At 41.1% G+C, this 23,640-nt stretch overlaps 1 protein-coding gene across 1 annotated transcript; it reads right to left on the reverse strand.

Moving 5' to 3' along the window:
• Positions 1-482: 482 nt before the first annotated feature.
• Positions 483-18,409, reverse strand: onecutl (one cut domain, family member, like). Its single transcript, XM_061881705.1, has 3 exons — positions 18,161-18,409; positions 16,760-17,897; positions 483-912 (listed from the first exon to the last, which is right to left on the reverse strand). The coding sequence occupies exons 2-3, from the start codon at positions 17,760-17,762 to the stop codon at positions 602-604; spliced, it is 1,314 nt and encodes a 437-aa protein (XP_061737689.1). The 5' UTR covers positions 17,763-17,897; positions 18,161-18,409; the 3' UTR covers positions 483-601.
• Positions 18,410-23,640: the final 5,231 nt, after the last annotated feature.

A 23,640-nucleotide genomic window follows, 5' to 3' on the forward strand; every position in this document is an offset into this window, starting at 1 on the left:
TGGATTTTCTTTTCGGGTTTGGACCACGTGAAGGAGTTCCGTCTTGGCCTCTGTGATTCATTCATGGCCCCGGGGGGGAGGGTGGGGTGTTCCTGCAAAGATTGATTGACAGCTGCGAGTCGGAGACGCTCCATCGCCATGGAAACGCATGCGTTTAAAAAAAAAAGGAAATGGCGGAAAAACCAAACGCCGCCCTTGGTCTTCCTCTTCCTTCTTGATTCTCGAGGAAAGACAGGACGCTACCAAAAAGGGGGGGGGGGGGGGGCTCTTTGGACGACGGCGTTTGATTGAGGAAGTCGCTCACCGCCTGTGAGCAAACGGCTCCTCCTGATTAATCAGGAGCGCCGAGGACTTGAAGGCGCACCAAAGTATGCTTGCTCCTGATTGGCCCAACCTTCAGCCTCTCTACTCTACGAAACAAGATGGCCTCATGAAAGGACTGTACATAGCGGGACCTCCCGTCCCGCCCTTGTATCACTCTGGCCCCTCCCACTCCGAGGGTGCCGTCCACTTTGGTTACATTCTGCGATCACGGCTGCCCGGAGGACGTACATACGGGCTGGTCTCTGCCTCAGACCCGTCCGGCGCCCCCCGCCCGCCATCACGCCGTGCTGCAGGACACCGCCGAGGACGAGGCGCTGGAGCCCGAGGACCCTGTGGAGGAGGGGCGGCCCTCGTCGGCCCACTTGTTGAGGTTGCGGCGGCGGGCGTTCATGAAGAAGTTGCTGACGGTGGACAGCTCCAGGCCCAGCTGCTGAGAGATGGTCACCTGCAGGTCCTTGGTGGGCCGGTGGTTCTCCCGGAAGATGGCCATGAGCGTGCGGCGCTGGAGGTCGGTGAACACCAGCCGGGTACGCTTGGGGCCCTGGTTCCGCTCCAGCTTGCTCTGCTCCTGCTCCTTCCGCTTGCAGGCTGCACAGAAAGACGCATTAAAAAGGAGGCCGGCTAACGAGGAGAAGTGGATTAAGTGGAGGGAAAGTGGATTTGTGGAAAGAAAAAGCCATGCGCTCAGCAAACTAAAAGAGACGAATCAGCAGCTCGTGTCAGTGAAGGCATCACGCCGCGCCTCTGAAAGCTTCTCCATTCACACAATGGCAACAACACTCTTGAAAACGACGACTACACTTTCTTGTGCGGCCCAATCACACACCGCTGAGTCGGCAACAATCGCTAATTGATCCTTTATTGGACGCTTCGGAGGAAGGGGGCTTAGAACATCTGTGAAAGTTGGACTATTATCTAAATCAGGGGTGTCCAAAAGTACGGCTTGGGGGCCATTTCAGGCCCAAAGCTAATTTTTAACGGCACATTCTGAAATACTATTAAAAGAGAAGTAAAAAAACACATAAAAAAGTTAAATATAATGATAATATGTATGATCAGTGCCAGAGCTTGGTCCGCATTGCCGGCAGTAAGTCGTACACATTTCCAGTCAGGGTTGGACTCCGCCAAGGCTGTCCTTTGTCACCGATTCTGTTCATAACTTTTATGGACGGAATTTCTAGGCACAGCCAAGGCGTTGAGGGGTTCCGGTTTGGTGGCCACGGGATTAGGTCTCTGTTTTTTGCAGATGATGTAGTCCTGATGGCTTCATCTGGCCGGGATCTTCAGCTCTCACTGGATCGGTTCGCAGCCGAGTGTGAATGAGAATCAGCACCTCCAAGTCCGAGTCCATGGTTCTCGCCCGGAAAAGGGTGGAATGCCATCTCCGGGTTGGGGAGGAGACCCTGCCCCAAGTGGAGGAGTTCAAGTACCTAGGAGTCTTGTTCACGAGTGGGGGAAGAGTGGATCGTGAGATCGACAGGCGGATCGGTGCGGCGTCTTCAGTAATGCGGACGTTGTATCGATCCGTTGTGGTGAAGAAGGAGCTGAGCCGGAAGGCAAAGCTCTCAATTTACCGGTCGATCTACGTTCCCATCCTCACCTATGGTCATGAGCTTTGGGTCAAGACCGAAAGGATAAGATCACGGGTACAAGCGGCCGAAATGAGTATTAGCACCTCCAAGTCCGAGTCCATGGTTCTCGCCCGGAAAAGGGTGGAGTGCCATCTCCGGGTTGGGGAGGAGACCCTGCCCCAAGTGGAGGAGTTCAACTACCTAGGAGTCTTGTTCACGAGTGGGGGAAGAGTGGATCGTGAGATCGACAGGCGGATCGGTGCGGCGTCTTCAGTAATGCAGACGTTGTATCGATCCGTTGTGGTGAAGAAGGAGCTGAGCCGGAAGACAAAGCTCTCAATTTACCGGTCGATCTACGTTCCCATCCTCACCTATGGTCATGAGCTTTGGGTCATGACCGAAAGGATAAGATCACGGGTAGAAGCGGCCCAAATGAGTATCAGCACCTCCAAGTCCGAGTCCATGGTTCTCGCCCGGAAAAGGGTGGAGTGCCATCTCCGGGTTGGGGAGGAGACCCTGCCCCAAGTGGAGGAGTTCAAGTACCTAGGAGTCTTGTTCACGAGTGGGGGAAGAGTGGATCGTGAGATCGACAGGCGGATCGGTGCGGCGTCTTCAGTAATGCGGACGTTGTATCGATCCGTTGTGGTGAAGAAGGAGCTGAGCCGGAAGGCAAAGCTCTCAATTTACCGGTCGATCTACGTTCCCATCCTCACCTATGGTCATGAGCTTTGGGTCATGACCGAAAGGATAAGATCACGGGTACAAGCGGCCGAAATGAGTTTGGGTCTCTCCCTTAGAGATAGGGTGAGAAGCTCTGCCATCCGGGAGGAACTCAAAGTAAAACCGCTGCTCCTTCACATGGAGAGGAGCCAGATGAGGTGGTTCGGGCATCTGGTCAGGATGCCACCTGAACGCCTCCCTAGGGAGGTGTTTAGGGCACGTCCAGCTGGTAGGAGGCCACGGGGAAGACCCAGGACACGTTGGGAAGACTATGTCTCCCGGCTGGCCTGGGAACGCCTCGGGATCCCCCGGGAAGAGCTAGACGAAGTGGCTGGGGAGAGGGAAGTCTGGGTTTCCCTGCTTAGGCTGCTGCCCCCACGACCCGACCTCGGATAAGCGGAAGATGATGGATGGATGGATGGATGGATAATATTTTAAATATTTTTAGAAAGAATTAAATTTAGAAAAAGAAAAAAAATGAATATTTTCTGTTTGCCTTAAAAAAAAAGTTTTCTGTGACTAAAAGTCTGTCTATCTGTGTTGGCCCCGTGATGAGGTGGCGACTTGTCCAGGGTGTACCCCGCCTTCCGCCCGATTGTAGCTGAGATAGGCGCCAGCGCGCCCCCCCCCCCCCCCGCCACCCCAAAAGGGAATAAGCGGTAGAAAATAGATGGATGGATGACTAAAAGGAATAAAACATAAACAATTTTTGTAACTCCCCCCAACATAGCACTGACACAACGGCTTTCTTTGACTGATTTATTGAAGGCTTCCTTCCCCTTCAATTCACCGTGAAAACTGCTGATAAAATAAAACACGTTACAAACGTAAAAATAACATGCACAGCAAGTAAAATACAAACAGAAATGACAAATACCTCGTTGGCCTGCATGCTTCTTTTAGGAGGAAATTGTGATCTTCTGGCTGTTATCGCCCAAACGCTGAAAGTCCTTTTGACACTTTTTAGTCCTTGTAACCATCACTCGCTCTCTTTATCCCTTCTCATTGCATCAAACAGATGTTCCCTCATACCCGGAAGTAGCGTCCTAATATCCGTTCACAGACCGATCGAGACACTTCAAAACAAACGCATGCCCACAAACCCAACAAAAAGGCATGAAATTACATTTTTAACCATAGTAACTTAAATAAAGCCTTCTTATGAACTTTTATACATTTTGATTTAAATTCCCTTTTATGAACTTAACTTATTCTGTTTTTAGAGAAATAAAACAAATTATAATAATTACTAGTAGCAACAGTTACACATTTAATGGACGGAATATATTCAAGACAAGTGCAGAACATCTTAAAGGCCTACTGAAATGAGATTTTCTTATTCAAACGGGGATAGCAGGTCCATTCTGTGTGTCATACTTGATCATTTCACGATATTGCCATATTTTTGCTGAAAGGATTGAGTAGAGAACATCCACGATAAAGTTTGCCACTTTTGGTCGCTAATAAAATAGCCTTGCCTGTACCGGAAGTAGCAGACGATGTGCGCGTGACGTCACGGGTTGTGGAGCTCCTCACATCTGAACATTGTTTACAATCATGGCCACCAGCAGCGAGAGCGATACGGACCGAGAAAGAGACGATTTCCCCATTAATTTGAGCGAGGATGAAAGATTCATGGATGAGGAAAGTAAGAGTGAAGGACTAGAGTTAAAAAAAAAAGACGAGGGCAGTGGGAGCGATTCAGGTGTTATGAGACACATTTACTGGTAGAGCGGCCGTGCCAGCAACTTGAGGGTTGCAGGTTCGATCCCCGCTTCAGCCACACTAGTCACTGCCGTTGTGTCCTTGGGCAAGACACTTTACCCACCTGCTCCCAGTGCCACCCACACTGGTTTAAATGTAAAAATTAGGTATTGGGTTTCATTATAGTAGAGAAAAAGCACTATATAAATATAATTCACTTCACTTCACTACTAGGATAATTCTGGAAAATCCCTTATCTGCTTATTGTGTTACTAGTGTTTTAGTGAGATTATATGGTCGTACCTGTACATAATGAAGGTCGGCCCTGCACCTTTCTTCAGCACTAGTCGACGGGTGGTGGCGATGCCCATCTCTGCCCTTCGCAAGGGACCCTCTTCGAAACACGATCTTTTGAAATGATCGCTGCATAATACATTGTACTTTGCGTGTGTGGTCCAATCCAACCGTGTTCGCTTGACATCTCTGTTCCATAGTAAAGCTCGGCTGTCGTCTTTCGGGAATGTAAACAATGAAACACCGGCTGTGTTTGTGTTGCTAAAGGCGGCCGCAATGCACCGCTTCCCACCTACAGCTTTCTTCTTTGACGTCTCCATTATTCATTGAACAAATTGCAAAAGATTCAGCAACACAGATGTCCAGAATACTGTTGAATTATGCGATGAAAACAGACAACTTATGGCTGGGAACGGTGCTGGAACAAAATGTCCTTTACAATGCGTGACGTCACGCGCACGCGTCATCATACCGCAACGTTTTAGCATGATACTTCCGCGGGAAATTTAAAATTGCAATTATGTAAACTAAAAAAGCCATATTGGCATGTGTTGCAATGTTAATATTTCATCATTGATATATAAACTATCAGACTGCATGGTCGATAGTAGTGGGTTTCAGTAGGTCTTTAACGTGGCCCACGTGATGTCATTCAGTTCAAAAAGGAATCTGTCATTATTGCTGCAACTATGCTGCTATCTTGTGGACAACGTGAGCAAATCAGTGCAATGACCATGAATTGTGCGGGGGAATCGAACACAGAACATTTACATATATGACCCAATGCAAACCGCCGTCACTGGTCACGGCGCAACAACAACAAAAAAACCCTAACACAAAAAGTAAACACACACGGTCACACATAACACAACCTGCTCACTCAACTATGTGGATACTATTTTAAAAAAAAAACGTCCAAGTGCCATTAAAAAATGTCAAAATCACACTAATTTAAATCCAACACAAAGAATGCTAAGAAACATACAAAACGTGATTTCCACACATTTTGGCTGCTTGATATTTCTTAAAGGTGGTCGTCATGGAAGTAAACAAGGTAAAATAATATCCAATTATATTAATTATATATCCATTATATCAATACAATGTGTACACACACACACACACACACACACACACAAACCCCGTTTCCGTATGAGTTGGGAAATTGTGCTAGATGTAAATATAAACGGAATACAAGGATTTGCAAATCATTTTCAACCCATATTCAGTTAAAAATACATATTTGATGTTCAAACTGATAAACATTTTTTTTTTTGCAAATAATCATTTGCTTTAGAATTTGATGCCAGCAACACGTGACAAAGAAGTTGGGAAAGGTGGCAATAAATACTGATAAAGTTGAAGAATGCTCATCAAACACTTATATGGAACATCCCACAGGTGTGCAGGCTAATTGGGAACAGGTGGGTGCCATGATTGGGTATAAAAGCAGCTTCCATGAAATGCTAAGTAGTTCACAAACAAGGATGGGGCGAGGGTCACCACTTTGTAAGCAAATTGTCGAACAGTTTTAGAACAACATTTTTTCAACGAGCTATTGCAAGGAATTTAGGGGTTTTACCGTCTAGGGTCTGTAAAATCATCAAAAAGTCCAGAGAATCGGGAGAAATCACTGCACATAAGCGATGATATTACAGACTTTTGATCCCTCAGGCGGTACTGGATCAAAACCAACATCAGTGTGTAAAGGATATCACCATATGGGCTCAGGAACCTTCATAAAACCACCATCAGTAACTACAGTTGGTCGCTACATCTGTAAGTGCAAGTTAAAACTCTACTATGCAAAACCAAACCCATTTATCAACTATTTCCTGAAACGCCGCTGGCTTCGCTGGGCCCGAGATCATCTGAGATGGACTGATGCTAAGTGGAAAGGTGTTCTGTGGTCTGACGAGTCCACATTTCAAATTATATTTAGAAACAGAGGACGTGGTGTCTTCCAGAACAAAGAGGAAAATAACCATCCGGATTGTTATAGGCGCAAAGTTCAAAAGCCAGCATCTGTGATGGTATGGGGGTGTATTAGTGCCCAAGGCATGGGTAACTTACACATCTGTGAAGGCACCATTAATGCTGAAAGGTCCATTCAGGTTTTGGAACTACATATGTTGTCATCCAAGCAACGTTATTATGGACGCCCCTGCTTATTTGAACAAGACAAGTGTTAGAACAGCGTGGCTTCGTTAAAAAAAAGAGTGCGAGTACTTTCCTGGCCCGCCTGCAGTCCAGACCTGTCTCCCATCAAAATTGTGTGGCGCATTATGAAGCGTGAAATACGACACCGGAGACCCGGGACTGTTGAACGACTGAAGCTGTACATAAAACAAGAATGGGAAAGAATTCCACTTTCAAAGCTTCAACAATTAGTTTCCTCAGTTCCTAAACGTTTATTGAGTGTTGTTATAAGAAAAGGTGATGTAACACAGTGGTGAACATGCCCTTTCCCAACTACTATGGCACGTGTTGCAGCCATGAAATTTTAAGTTAATTATTATTCACACAAAAAAAAGTTTATGAGTTTGAACATCAAATATCTCGTCTCTGTAGTGCATTCAACTGAATATGGGTTGAAAAGGATTTGCAAATCATTGTATTCTGTTTATATTTACATCTAACAAAATTCCCCAACTCAAATGGAAATGGGGTGTGTGTATACATATGTATGTATATATATATATATATATATATATATATATATATATATATATATATATATATATATGTATATATATATATATATATATATATATATATATATATATATATATATATATATATATATATATATATATATATATATATATATATATATATATATATCCCGGAATAGATATCAATAGATATCAATCCCGATTCTTAATCTATTCATAATTTTCAAAATGTATTAGTACAATGAATACATTTTTAAATGTGTACTGCAAGGGGGCGTGGCTTAGTCTATACAGCAGTGACATGCGGTGAGGGGCCGTAGCTTGCGCGATCGATACAGTAGTGACATACTGCAAGGGGCGTGGCTTGTCTATATTGTAGTGATGACTGCAAGGGGGTGTGGCTTGCACTATACAGTGGTGACGTGTGTGAGGGGGCGTGGCTTGTTCTATATAGCATTGATTAGGGGTGCACCAAAAAAATATTCCCATCCAAAATGCAATTTTTATCAATCCCAATTCTTAATCTATCATAATTTTCAAAATGTATTAATACAATGAATACATTTTTAAATGTGTACTGCAAGGGGGCGTGGCTTACTCTATACAGCAGTGACATGCGGTGAGGGGCCGTAGCTTGCGCGATACTGTAGTGACGTACTGCAAAGGGGCGTGCCTTGTCTATATTGTAGTGATGACTGTAAGGGGGTGTGGCTTGCACTATAGAGCGGTGACTTGTGTGAGTGGGCGTGGCTTGTTCTATATAGCATTGATTAGGGGTGCACAAAAACAATATTCCCTTCGGAAATGCAATTTTTATCAATCCCGATTCTTAATCTATTCATAATTTTCCAAAATTCATTGATACAATAAATACATTTTAAAATGTGTACTGTAAGGGGGCGTGGCTTAGTCTATACAGCAGTGACATGCGGTGAGGGGCCGTAGCTTGCGCGATACAGTAGTGACATACAGCAAGGGGGCGTGGCTTGTCTATATTGTAGTGATGACTGCAAGGGGGTGCGGCTTGCACTATACAGTGGTGATGTGTGAGGGGGCGTGGCTTGTTTATATAGCGGTGATTAGGGGTGCAGAAAAAAAATATTCCCATCCGAAATGCAATTTTTATGAATCCCGATTCTTAATTAATTCATAATTTTCCAAATTTCAATAATACAATGAATACATTTTAAAATGTGTACTGTAAGGGGGCGTGGCATATTCTATACAGCAATGACATGTTGCGAGAGGCCGTGGCTTGCGCGATGTAGACAAGGAGGCGTGGCGTGTCTATATTGTAGTGATGACTGCAAGGGGGCGTGGCTTGTCTATATTGTAGTGATGACTGCAAGGGGGTGTGGCTTGCGCTATACAGCGGTGACGTGTGTGAGGGGGCGTGGCTTCTTCTATATAGCGGTGATTAGGGGTTCGCAAAAAAACTATTCACACCCGAAATGCAATTTTTGTCAATCCCGATTCCTAATTTTCAAAAATTCATGAAAAAAAAACAACTGTAAATAAGTGGGTACTGCAAGGGGGCGTGGCTTGTCCATACAGTAGTGATGTATTGCGATGATAGCAATGTAGGATTTATGGCCCGTTGTGTGGGGGGGAGGGGGGTGCCCTCGCCTCCCTGGCTGGCCATGGCGGCGGCGGCCATTAAGTAAATGTTTCCTACCACTGTAATGGTGCGTAAGAGGCCCACAATCATCGTGCTATAAATCGGCGGTGGCGGGCTGACATAAATACGAACCCACCCCCACCCGGGCGTCCTATGATCGTGGGAACGTGGTCTAATCGTGATGTATGCTGCGTCTCGTGTTTCTCCAACGTGATGTGGATCTCTGTAGCACCCCCACCCCCACCTCAGGGCGGCTCAATCCCCCCCCCCACCTCACTGATTTGTGGGGCCAGCGGCTGATAGAAATTATTGATTAAATGTGTGCAGCTCAGACTTGTCGGCCCTGCCAGGCTGGTTAACCCTTGCAGGGCCACACTGTAGGGGGGGGTTTGCGGGGACGAAGAACAACAACAATGGGGTTTGTTTGCGCGTGTGATTCTACACCCCCCCCCCCCCCTCGATTTTCAAATGAGGCCGCCGCTGACCTTTACGGACGAGCGCTGAGTGGCCACTCCAGCTAAAGCGCGCCGATCTTTGGCGGCCGTCGAGAAGGCGCGGAGCCCTCGTTACGGCCCCTGATTGCCTCCTGCCGGGCGCCGTAGGACGCCGTGGCGGGTAATCCACGCAAAGACACTGCGGATAAACGCCGACGTGTTTGGCGAAATGCCTCTGCGGATAAACGCTCGTCGGAGCGGACAACGTGGCCGAGGCGTCGCGGCCGAAGTGCCATGGCGTTCCTCGGGAATTCTAATTCCTGTCTCAAACGGCGGCGAGCTGCTCTTTCTAGTGGAAATCCATAGACGCTTGCAGCTCAATAATTAATCAATAGATATAAAAAAAATATATAATTCAAATATACAAATGATTAATATACTGCGCTCTCAGAACGAAGGGACGTCACTGACCAAGCACCGCCATCGCCACTCAGCCAGCACACCAATCAGGGATCAATAACTGTTAAGCAATCATTCTGATTGTCATCCCCCACACGTGTCCCCCCCCCTCTCTCAGACCCCCGCCGTGCACGTGCACGTGCACATATTCTCACGTGTGTGCGCCCAGCAGAGAGCACGGAGGCGAGCCTGAAATGGCCGCCGTGTCCTCCCTCCCCAAAGACAGGTCACATGACCATGGAAACGTACAATTCGATTTCATCGCCAAGCTAATCATGGTCGAATGTTAAGAAGTAATAACTCTTAACATTATTAACAGGGCGCCATGTTTGCTACCAGGTGTGAAACCGAGTTTCAGCTCACAGCGCCTCTGCTGGTTATAACAGGTACTGCACACAATTTTGACTCCATTAGTTGTGGACAGATCACACAATCGATCAATCAATTATTAACAATAAATCAATAAATCAGGTCCATCACTAATTAAAAACTGAAAATATATATTCCATAAGAACCAACTCAGAATGTAAACACATTAGAAAAAAATGATGGATACCAACTAATACACAAAGCCTCACACAGCAAACGTTTATGTGAAATACTAACTAATTTAAATAACCAGTAGAACCTCATACTAAATGTTCAAATACCTAGTATAACTTACTAAATGTTTAACTAAAAAATGGAACCTCATACTAAATGTTAAACTAATCAGCAGAACCTTATACTAATAGTTAAATTAACCAATAGGACATCATTATAAATGTTTAAAAACCCAGTAAAACTTCAAAGTGTTTTATTAACCAGTAGAACCTAATACTAATAAATAAATTAAATACTAGAACCTCATGCTAATAATTAAATGACTAGTAAAACATTGTTCTTATTGTTAAACTAACCAGCAGAACCTTATACTAATAGTTAAATAAACCAATAGGACATCATTATAAATGTTTAAAAACCCAGTAAAACTTCAAAGTGTTTTATTAACCAGTAGAACCTAATACTAATAAATAAATTAAATACTAGAACCTCATGCTAATAATTAAATGACTAGTAAAACATTGTTCTAATTGTTAAACTAACCAGCAGAACCTTATACCAATTGTTAAATTAACCAATAGGATCTCATTATAAATGTTTAAAAACCCAGCAGAACTTCCAACTAAGTGTTTTATTAACCAGTACAACCTAACACTAATAAATAAATTAAATACTAGAACCTCATGCTAATAATTACATGACTAGTAAAACTTTGTACTAATTGTTAAACTAATCAGCAGAACCTTATACTAATAGTTAAATTAACCAATAGGACATCATTATAAATGTTTAAAAACCCAGTAAAACTTCAAAGTGTTTTATTAACCAGTAGAACCTAATACTAATAAATAAATTAAATACTAGAACCTCATGCTAATAATTAAATGACTAGTAAAACATTGTTCTTATTGTTAAACTAACCAGCAGAACCTTATACTAATAGTTAAATTAACCAATAGGATCTCATTATAAATGTTTAAAAACCCAGTAGAACTTCAAACTAAGTGTTTTATTAACCAGAAGAACCCAATGCTAATAATTAAATGACATGTAAAACGTTGTACTAATTGTTAAACTAACCAGCAGAACCTTATACTAATAGTTGAATTAACAAATAGAACCAATACAAAATGTTTTAAAACCAGAACTTTATACTAACTAATTTAAATAACCAGTAGAACCTCATACTAAATGTTTAAATACCTAGTATAACTTACTAAATGTTTAACTAAAAAATGGAACCTCATACTAAATGTTAAACTAATCAGCAGAACCTTATACTAATAGTTAAATTCACCAATAGGATCTCATTATACATTTTTAAAAACACAGTAGAACTTCAAACTAAGTGTTTTATTAACCAGTTGAACCTAATACTAATAAATAAATAAAATACTAGAACCTCATGCTAATAATTAAATGACTAGTAAAATGTTGTACTAATTGTTAAACTAACCAGCAAAACCTTATACTAATAGGTAAATTAACCAATAGGACATCATTATAAATGTTTAAAAACCGAGTAAAACTTCAAAGTGATTTATTAACCAGTAGAACCTAATACTAATAAATAAATTAAATACTAGAACCTCATGCTAATAATTAAATGACTAGTAAAATGTTGTACTAATTGTTAAACTGACCAGCAAAACCTTATACTAATAGGTAAATTAACCAATAGGATCTCATTATAAATGTTCAAAAACCCAGTAGAACTTCAAACTAAGTGTTTTATTAACCAGAAGAACCCAATGCTAATAATTAAATGACATGTAAAACGTTGTACTAATTGTTAAACTAACCAGCAGAACCTTATACTAATAGTTGAATCAACAAATAGAACCAATAGAAAATGTTTTAAAACCAGAACTTTATACTAACTGTTTAAACAACCAGTAGAACTTCATACTAATAATTAAATTAAGTAGTAGAACCTCATACTAATAGTGGAATTAACTAGAAGAAACTTATACTAAATGTTTAAATAACCAATTGAACCTCATACTAATTGTTACAATAAGCAGTAGAACATCAAACAACATGTTTAACTAACCAGCAGAACACTATACTAGCTGTTTAAATAACCAACAGAACTACTTATTGGATATATGACTAACCAGCATAACCTAATTTTAGAGGTATAATAACCAGCAGAACATAATACCAAATGTTTAAAGAATCAGTACGACGTCATACTAATAGTTGAATTCACTAGTGGAACTTCGTACTAGTTGTTTACTGTAAATACCCAGAGGCACATTATACCAGATGTTTAGATAACCAATACAACATCATACAAATATGTGAACTAATCAGTAAAAAATCTTACTAATTGTTTATATAATCAGTAAAAACACAAAATAAATGTTTAAATAATTAGTAGAACCTCATACAAAATGTTTAAATACCCAGTTGAACTTCATACTAAATGTTTAAATACGGGCAGAACGTCATACTAATTGTTTAAATACCCAGTAGAACTTCATGGTAAATGTTTCAATACCTAGTAGAACATCATATTAATTGTTTAAATACCTACTAGAATGTTATAGTAAATGTTTAAATCGAAGTAAGACTTCATAATATTGTTTTGAATACCTAGCAGAACTTTATGGTGAATGTTTAAATACTCAGTAGAACTTTAGAGTAAATGTTTACATAACCATTCGAACTTCATATGAATTGTTCATCCATATAACTTTATAATAAATGTTTAAATACCCAGTATAACTTGACACTAAATGTTTCAATACCTAGTAGAACTTCATACTAATTGTTTGAATACCCAGTAGAACTTTATACTAAATGTTTAAATAGTCTAAAAACAACAGAATGGTTCCAAGAATCTTTGTTGATGTTTTAAAGGCCTACTGAAATGAGATTTTCTTATTTAAACGGGGATAGCAGGTCCATTATATGTGTCATACTTGATCATTTCGCGATATTGCCATATTTTTGCTGAAAGGATTTAGTAGAGAACATCCACGATAAAGTTTGCAACTTTTGGTCGCTAATAAAAAAGCCTTGCCTGTACCGGAAGTAGCAGACGATGTAAGCGTGACGTCACCAGTGTGAGGGCTCCTCACATCCTCACATTGTTTATAATCATAGCCACCAGCAGCGAGAGCGATTCCGACCGAGAAAGCGGGGATGAAAGATTTGTGGATGAGGAAAGTTAGAGTGAAGCACTAAAAAAAAAGAAAAAGAAAAGAAAAGGGGACGGCTCCAGGCTGCGGCAGTGGGAGCGATTCCGATGTTTACTAAGATAATTCTGGAAAATCCCTTATCTGCTTATTGTGTTAATAGTGTTTTAGTGAGATTGTAAAGTCATACCTGAAAGTCGGAGGGCTGCGGTGAACGCCAGTGTCTCTGAGAGAAGCCAATGGAGGAGCCAAGATCACAGCTGCCTTTTTGACAGCTGCAGGAGGAGGTCGCATAATCCGCTGAAGTCTCCGGTAAGAGCCGACTTAATATCACATGTGGTAGAGAAACATGTTTGCTTGACGGCTCTGTGTTAAAGCTTCACAACAAACAAAGAAACACCGGCTGTGTTTCGGTGCTAAAGGCAGCTGCAATCCACCACTTTCCACCAACAGCATTCTTCTTTGACGTCTCCATTATTAATTGAACAAATTGCAAAAGATTCAGCAACACAGACGTCCAAAATACTGTGTAATTATGTGATGAAAAAGACTACTTTTAGCCGTGAGTGGTGCTAGGCTGAAATGTCCGCTCCAACTAATAACGTCACAAGCACGCGTCAACATAAGCGTCATCATTCCGCGACGTTTTCAACAGGATACCTCGCGGGAAATTTAAAATTGCAATTTAGTAAACTAAAAAGGCCGTATTGGCATGTGTTGCAATGTTAATATTTCATCATTGATATATAAACTATCAGACTGCGTGGTCGCAAGTAGTGGCTTTCAGTAGGCCTTTAAAGAAATATTTTTCAAGCAACAATGAAGTCAACAATGAAGACTTCAATCACTCATCAGTTCTACTGAGACCTAAAAGCCTACTGAAACCCACTACTAGCGACCACGCAGTCTGATAGTTTATATATCAATGATGAAATATTAACATTGCAACACATGCCAATAGTTTACTAAATTGCAATTTTAAATTTCCCGCGAGGTATCCTGTTGAAAACGTCGCGAAACGTTGACGCGTGCGCGCGACGTCACGGACTGTCAGGAAATATTAGCGCAGCACCACTCATGGCTAGAAAGTCGTCTGCTTTAATCGCATAATTACACAGTATTTTGGACATCTGTGTTGCTGAATCTTTTGCAATTTTTTCATTTAATAATGGAGACATCAAAGAAGAATGCTGTTGGTGGAAAGCGGTGGATTGCAGCTGTTTTTAGCACCGAGACACAGCCGGTGTTTCTTAGTTTTTAACACAGAGCGGTCAAGCGAACATGTTTCTCCACGTCAACCAGCATGTTTTTGGATGGGAAAATTGTGATATATATCTTACCGGAGACATCATTGGATTATTCGCTCCTCGGCTTCTCTCAGAGACACTGGCGTTCACCGCAGCCATCCGACTTTCATGTATGACTTTACAATCTCACTAAAACACTATTAAAACAATAAGCAGATAAGGGATATTCCAGAATTATCCAAGTAAATGTGTCTAATTAGATCTGAAACGCTCACACTGCCGCCACCCAGAGCCGTCGCTTTTTATTTTATTTTATATTCTAGTCCTTCGCTATCAATATCATCATCCACAAATCTTTCATCCTCGCTCAAAATAATGGGGAAATTGTCGTTTTCTTGATCCAAATAGCTCTTTTTGTTGGTGGCTCCCATTATAAACAATGTGAGGATGTGAGGAGCCCTCACCCTTGTGACGTCATCGTCTGCTACTTCCGGTACAGGCAAGGCTTTTTTATTAGCGACCAAAAGTTCTGAACTTTATCGTTGCAACTTATTTCAGCAAAAATATGGCAATATCGCGAAATGATCAAGTATGACACATAGAATGGACCTGCTATCCCCGTTTGAATAAGATAATCTCATTTCAGTAGGCCTTTAAATAACCAATAGAACATCATATATATGTGAGCTAATCAGTAGAATATCATACTAATTGTTTATATAATCAGTAGAACCTTGTATTAAATGTTTAAATAATTAGTAGAACCTCATATTAAATGTTTAAATACCCAGTAGAACTTTATATTAAATGTTTAAATACCCAGTAGAACGTCATACTAATTGCTTAAATACCCAGTAGAACGTCATACTAATTGCTTAAATACCCAGAACTTTATGGTAAATGTTTCAATACCTAGTAGAACATCATATTAATTGTTTAAATACCTAGTAGAATGTTATAGTAAATGTTTAAATACGCAGTAGGACTTCATACTATTTTTTTAAATACCCAGGAGCACTTTATAGTGAATGTTTAAATACGCAGTAGAACTTTGGAGTAAATGTTTACATAACCATCACAACTTCATATGAATTGTTCATCCATATAACTTTATAATAAATGTTAAAATACCCAGTATAACTTGACACTAAATGTTTAAATACCTAGTAGAACTTCATACTAATTGTTTGAATACCCAGTAGAACTTTGGAGTAAATGTTTACATAACCATTAGAACTTAATATGAATTGTTCATCCATATAACTTAAGAATAAATGTTTAAATACCCAGTATACCTTGACACTAAATGTTTAAATACCTAGTAGAACTTCATACCATTTGTTTAAATACCTAGTAGAATGTTATAGTACATGTTTAAATACGCAGTAGGACTTCATACTATTTTTTTAAATACCCAGCAGAACTTTATGGTGAATGTTTAAATACTCAGTAGAATTTTGGAGTAAATGTTTACATAACCATTCGAACTTCATATGAATTGTTCATCCATATAACTTTATAATAAATGTTTAAATACCCAGTATAACTTGACAATAAATGTTTAAATACCTAGTAGAACTTCATACTAATTGTTTGAATACCCAGTAGAACTTTGGAGTAAATGTTTACATAACCATTAGAACTTAATATGAATTGTTCATCCATATACCTTTATAATAAATGTTAAAATACCCAGTATAACTTGACATTAAACGTTTGAATACCAAGTAGAACTTCATACTAATTGTTTGACTACCCAGTAGAACTTCATACCATTTGTTTAAATACTCAGTAGAACTTTATGGTAAATGTTTAAATAGTCTAAAAACAACGGATTTGTTCGAAGAATCTTTGTTGATGTTTTAAAAATGTTTTTTTCAAGCAACAATGAAGACTTCAATCACTCATCGGTTCTACTGAGACCTAAGGCGCCCATGAAGAACGTGTGTGTGTGTGTGTGTGTGTGTGTGTGTGTGTGTGTGTGTGTGTGTGTGTGTGTGTGTGTGTGTGTGTGTGTGTGTGCTCACCTTCCAGGCGTAGCGAAGCCATCCTCTGGAATTCGGGTTCCTGCAGCCAGCGGGACATCCTCTTAAAGGTCTCCCGGCCCGACTTGAGCTTGGCCCAAGGTTTTGGGTTCCTCAGGAGGTCGGAGAGCGTTCCTTGCGAGCGGCACAGGACGCGCTCGGCGAAGATGGCCTGCGGGATGCTGTACCTCTTCAGCTCCGTGATGATCCTCTGGGCCACGTCGCGCGTGTTGATCTCCTCGCCGCCGCCCCCGCCGCCTCCGCCCTGGGACCCGACCATCTCGCCCGGCGAGGACGCGGCGGAGGAGAGCGAGTGCAGGTGGTCGGCCATCTTGGAGGCTTGCTGGCTGTGGTGGTGGGCCTGGTAGTGCTGGCTGTAGATGTGAGGGTGGTGGCCCACCGTGTGTTGCTGGGCGTCCATCTTGTTCAGCTGGTGGCCCACAGACATGTCGGCGCCGCCCAGGCCCGGCGGGGACATCTCGCGGCCGAAGTCGGACGTCCTGCAGAAGAGGCTTCCCCCGTGGACGTCGTAGCCGCCGTGGAGCATCTGCCCGCCGCCGCCGCCGCCACCATTGGAACCGGTGGCCAGACCGCCATAGCCGTGCATGGGCGAGCCTAAGCCTGGGGCAGCGGAGGGCGGCGTGAGGCTCTGGGCCATGGCGAGGTCTTTGCCGTAGGGGTTGTAGAAGTTGGCGCCCAGACCCCCTCGCTCCTCCCGCATGAGGGTGAAGCTGCCGATGACGTTGCTGACGGGCAGGCAGGGGTGGTGGTGGTGGTGGTGGTGGTGGAACTTGTCGTCGAAGGGCTGCAGGGGGGTCAGCGTGGTGTACGTGCTGCCGGACCCCGACGGCGAGTCGCCGCTGTAGCCCAGCGCCGACATGGAGTGCTCGAAGGCGGGCGCCCGGTGCTCGGGCTCCAGCGGGGGGCCGCCCAGGTGGGGACGGGGGAAGGCGGCCGAGAGGTCCGAGTGAGCGTGCGCCGACATCTCTCCCAGACTCCCGTCCATCCCGCAGCGTCCCGGTATCGATCTATTGATTGATCAGCCGCCGTCCAATTAATGATGTCGCCCGCCTTAAGTACTTCCTCGGCGCCGATTGGACCAGCTGACTCTTCCTTTCCCGCCGGGGACCCTTCTCTGAGCCTGCACACGCACACGCACACGCACACGCACGTTACAGCGACGACCACTTGCAAGAATCGAACAGCAGAAGGAACGCGCGACTCGTGCCCGCGTCCTCATTCGGACATGTCGTCTGGCGCATGCGCATTCATGTTGTGTGGGTTTATCCGTGATTCGCCGCCGCGACAACAATACAGCGGGGGGGGGAAATGACGCGACGAAGCCATGCTCGCACAGTCAAAACGATTTTAAACGGAGAAAAAAAGGATTTTTGTTCTTCTTACCGTCACTGCGCGCCTGTCGGTGCGCGTCCACGGCTGCTGCTGCTGCGCGTCCTGGGCATCTCGTGCACACCATCCGAACCTCCGCGAACCTTTTTTTTTTTTTTTTTAAATTAAATAAAAGAATTATTTTTTTCCCCCGGACAATCTTCTTGTTCTTGTCGTCTTCTAGCAGCTCTGCTCGTCTTTCATTATCTCCTGAGATTGTCCTGCTGCTCTTCCTCCTCCTCCTCTTCCTCCTCGTCCTCCTCCTCCTCCTCTGCTACTTCATCGATCCGATCGCCATCCCCCCCCTCTCCCCTCCTCCCCCCACTCCCCTCCCCTCGGCGCGTCACGGCCTTAAAATCTGACAGATGTGCGATGAAATTCCTTCTCCAATTAACCCTTTCCCTCCCGGGGGGGAGGAGGAGACACCCCCGTTTTTATAACTTTATTTTTTTTAAATTTAATTTTATTTTATTTACTTTTTAATTTTTAAAACCGAATTAGATGGAACACAATCCCTTACTGTGTCTTTAAATGTGCACCATAGTCTTTTGTTTAAAAAAAAAGAAAAAAAAAAAGTCAAATATCCATTTATTTATTTAGGTACGTGAAGGCAACATAACAATATTATTGTTCAATATTAAAGTGCGCGCGCATATTAAAGACACAGTCTTCATCACTTTATCCATCCATCCATTTTCCTACCGCTTATTCCCTTTTGGGGTTCCGGGGGGCGCTGGCGCCTATCTCAGCTACAATCAGGGGGAAGGTGGGGTACACCCTGGACAAGTCGTCACATACACTAAATAAAACATTTTTTTTTTATTCTTATTTAAACACACCTAATGTAGGGTTTATCGTTGTGTGTGTGTGTGTGTGTGTGTGTGTGTGTGTGTTCGTGTGTGTTCGATAAAAACGCGCGCATGAGCAGACGCCGCACGATCGATCCCCGCGAAAGAGGTTCTAGGTCAAAGGTCAAATGAACTTTTATTTGTACAGTGAATTTTTTTTTTCAGAAAAAACGTCGTTTTTTGGGGGGAAAAAATGCCAATTATTTAAAGAAAAAAAATCTTTATTTGATATATAAATATTATTATTGATGTTGCAAAACACCTTCATTACAAGCAGTTAAAAGGTGAAAGGTCAGAGGAGGTGCAGCGACCCCACAGACCACAAAAAGGTTTTAATTTTTATTTCTTTAAATTTTTCCTCCGTCCATCCATTTTTTCTACCGCTTGTCCCCTTTGGAGCCTATCTCTTAAGGTTGTTTATATTCAATATTAATAACGGGGTCCTTAATAATAAAATAAACACACACATTTAACGCTCATGCTGACTTTATTGTGGAATTCAAACACACACACACACACCGGCGACGATGACGTCACAACCTTTGAGGCAAAAATACAAATATTGCATGGAAGAAAATATGACAAAGACAAATTAATTTCACATGTCTTTACAATATTGTCATTTATTCGTTACATATTATTATCATATATATATTACCATTTTCCGTGCGTCAAAAATAATATTCACAATTCAAACTCTTACGAGTCGAAATTAACCTCTTGTTGGTTCGTTTGGTAAGAAAAAAAACCAATTCATTTTATTCAAAAAGAGAACGTAAATATTAAAATATGACACGTAAATATAATAATGGAACATTTTTGATGCATTCAAGTAGGATGAAAATAATCATGTCTGGTAAAAGAATGGAGGAGAGAGAAGTCAGATATCTTTATTATCAATATTTTCACACAAAAATGTCATTTTCGTTTCTGCAAATATTTTATTTCCATGAAGGAAAATTGACAACATGTTCCAGTTCACACTTTTTGTTTTGAAAAGAATAGTTGGATCAATATTACCCTGACACCATTTTCAAATAACAGCATTAGAAATACTTCCAATATTCTGAAATATTTTATTATTCCTTGTAGTTGTTTTTTATTATTATTATTTTTGTATTTCTCCTGCTTGACTGAGCGATCGATGACGTGACGCACGCACGCGCGCACACGCACTAATCAATAGGTGCATTCATTTGGATTCGACGGGGGGGGGGGGGGGGGGGGGGGGACAACAAAAAAAACAAAGAACCTGCGAGAAAATGTAAAAAATAAATCTTGGTGACTTCACGATGCTAATAATAATCGATAATTCGCTCCGGAGGTTTATCACAATTCATATATCTTAAGAATCAATACAAACGTGAGGAAAGCCAAAAATATAAACAATTTAAATAAATAACTGCGAATTATGAAAGTAAAAGACACTGAACGAATACGTGAATTAATACCTGTCAACAAAATACAGTGCCTATTATTATTATTAATATTATTATTAATTTCCTTATCTTATTTACGTCTATTTAGATCCTATTATCAGCAGCAGTCAAAATACGTAATTATAATTATTACAGAAAAAAATACAATTCATTAAAGTACAAATGACAACAATTCTCACAAATAGTACATAATATTATTGGTAATATTCTTAACAATATTCAGTAATTGTATTTATTGAATCCGTTTTTATTTCTTAATGCTGCCATATAAAAATAAATGTTATATTATTATGTACACTTCATCAAATGAGTGTTCCAAATATTTTGACCCTGGTCGCACCAAAATAGAATTTTGAGTTGGTTGCAGTGATAATATTAAAAGGTAATAATAGTAATAATTAGCTGGTGTCAAATGATAATATCAGCGTTGTTTTTATGGCGTCTATTTAGATGGTGTACCTAATCAAGTGTCCTTTTTGTCCGTTTAGCAGTGACGATTGATCGATGCATTTTTCTTTGTCTGTTTGATTATAATATGCAAATATTTAAATGATCTGCATGTTAATTAACCATCAGCAGTGTAAATGTTTTAGTTAAATAGTGTTACACTTTTGTCAAAGTTATTATCAGAGTTAATTATGTCGACTCAAACACAAAAGCTAATCATTTAGATTTGGTAGTAGTAGTAGTCATTTTATTTCAGATCCAGGGGGATCCAAATCACTGAAAAAATAAAGCATACAACGATAAAACCCAAAATAAAATAAATTCAAGCAGAAAAACATTTTTTTTTTACAATTAATTTAATTGCATTTTCTATAAACAAAGGTCATCATTTGTACAATACGCAGAAAACTTTCTCGTGTGTGTGTGTGTGTGTGTGTGTGTGTGTGTGTGTGTGTGTGTGTGTGTGTGTGTGTGTGTGTGTGTGTACTCTCTGTGCAGGGGAAGAAAATACACACTATTATTTTGCAAAACAAAAAGTTATACACACCACTGACAACATTTTCCAGCATTTGCAAACAAAACAATAATAAGAAAAAATACAATGGTGTCATAATTCACATTTTCTTTTTTTACATTTTGAATAATTTTGCAATTTTTAAAAAAATAAAAAAATCCCCCCAAAGGGAAGAAATCATGATTTTGCAAACATTTTACAGGGGTGCTGTAAAAAAAAAAAAAATCGATTTTCATCTTAATTGCAATTTTTATGTATTACAATTCTAAAACAATTCATCATTTAAAATAATAATAATAACAATAAAAAAAAATGTTTTAATGGGACATTTCTGCACCTCCTTTTATTTATTTTTATATACCAAATACCGTATTTCCTTGAATTACCGCAGGGCATATAGTATGCGCCTGCCTTGAATTACTGCCGGGTCAAACTCATGACGTCATTTTCAAAATGGAGGAGGCTGATTTAAATACCGGTAACTAGAAATCACATAAATAGAAGAAGATTAAGAGCTATTCAGTAGGAGCTAAAGTCCAAGCTTACATCACACTCAAATTTTTATTGCATGCCTTTGGTAAGTGCCGGAGTGAGAAGAGGTTTTAAAATAATTAGCGCATGCTTACTTTTACCACATGCCTTTGGTAAGAGCAGGAGTGAGAAGAGGTTTTAAAATAATTTGCGCATGCTTACTTTTACCGCATGCCTTTGGTAAGCGCAGCAGTGAGAAGAGCTTTTAAATTAATTAGCGCCTCTGAGGCAATTCAAGGAAATCCGGTATGTTCAATAAAATAAAATAAAAACGTTTAAAGGGGTGCTTTAAAAAAACAAAAACGATTTACATCTTAATTGCAATTTTTATGTACTCCAGTTCAAAAACAATTAATCATTTAAAATAATAATAATAATAAAAAAAACACATTTTTATGGGACATTTCTGCGCCTACTTGTATTTATTTTTATATGCCAAATATCATATTGTGAGAATCAAAAATCGTTTCTGAATGTTGTAACTTCGCTCAAAGTTTTTATTGCTTCCGTAATCGGATCCACACCTAGCAGACATGCTAACAACACGAGCTACCGTATTTCCTTGAGTTGCCGCCGGGGCGCTAATTAATTTGAAAAGCTCTTCTCACTCCGGCACTTACCAAAGGCATGCGGTAAAAGTAAGCATGCGCTAATTATTTTAAAACCTCTTCTCACTACGGCACTTACCAAAGGCATGCGGTAAAAGTTAGCATGCGCTAATTATTTTAAAACCTCTTCTCACTCCGGCACTTACCAAAGGCATGCGGTAAAAGTAAGCACGCGCTAATTATTTTAAAACCTCTTCTCACTCCGGCACTTACCAAAGGCATGCGGTAAAAGTAAGCATGCGCTAATTATTTTAAAACCTCTTCTCACTCCGGCACTTACCAAAGGCATGCGGTAAAAGTAAGCATGCGCTAATTAATTTAAAAGCTCTTCTCACTCCGGCGCTTACCAAAGGCATGCGGTAAAAGTAAGCATGCGCTAATTATTTTAAAACCTCTTCTCACTCCGGCGCTTACCAAAGGCATGCGGTAAAAGTTAGCATGCGCTAATTATTTTAAAACCTCTTCTCACTCCGGCACTTACCAAAGGCATGCAGTAAAAGTAAGCATGCGCTAATTGTTTTAAAACATTTTCTCACTCCTGCGCTTACCAAAGGCATGCGGTAAAAGTAAGCATGCGCTAATTATTTTAAAACCTCTTCTCACTCCTGCGCTTACCAAAGGCATGCGGTAAAAGTAAGCATGCGCTAATTATTTTAAAACCTCTTCTCACTCCGGCACTTACCAAAGGCATGCGGTAAAAGTAATTATGCGCTAATTGTTTTAAAACATCTTCTCACTCCTGCGCTTACCAAAGGCATGCGGTAAAAGTAAGCATGCGCTAATTAATTTAAAACCTCTTCTCACTCCGGCGCTTACCAAAGGCATGCGGTAAAAGTAAGCATGCGCTAATTGTTTTAAAACATCTTCTCACTCCTGCGCTTACCAAAGGCATTCGGTAAAAGTAAGCATGCGCTAATTAATTTAAAACCTCTTCTCACTACGGCGCTTACCAAAGGCATGCGGTAAAAGTAAGCATGCGCTAATTATTTTAAAACCTCTTCTCACTCCGGCACTTACCAAAGGCATGCGGTAAAAGTAAGCATGCGCTAAATATTTTAAAACCTCTTCTCACTCCGGCACTTACCAAAGGCATGCGGTAAAAGTAAGC

Source organism: Nerophis ophidion, linkage group LG21, assembly GCF_033978795.1.
Source record: "Nerophis ophidion isolate RoL-2023_Sa linkage group LG21, RoL_Noph_v1.0, whole genome shotgun sequence".
Classification (NCBI taxonomy): Eukaryota; Metazoa; Chordata; class Actinopteri; order Syngnathiformes; family Syngnathidae; genus Nerophis; species Nerophis ophidion.

Excerpts from the sequence above, each read along its gene's own strand:
- onecutl (XM_061881705.1), bottom strand. The coding sequence starts at position 17,762 with ATGGACGGGAGTCTGGGAGAGATGTCGGCGCACGCTCACTCGGACCTC. Across the intron at positions 913-16,759 it reads GGCTTCGCTACGCCTGGAAG|CCTGCAAGCGGAAGGAGCAG; the intron begins GTGAGCACACAC and ends CTTTCTGTGCAG.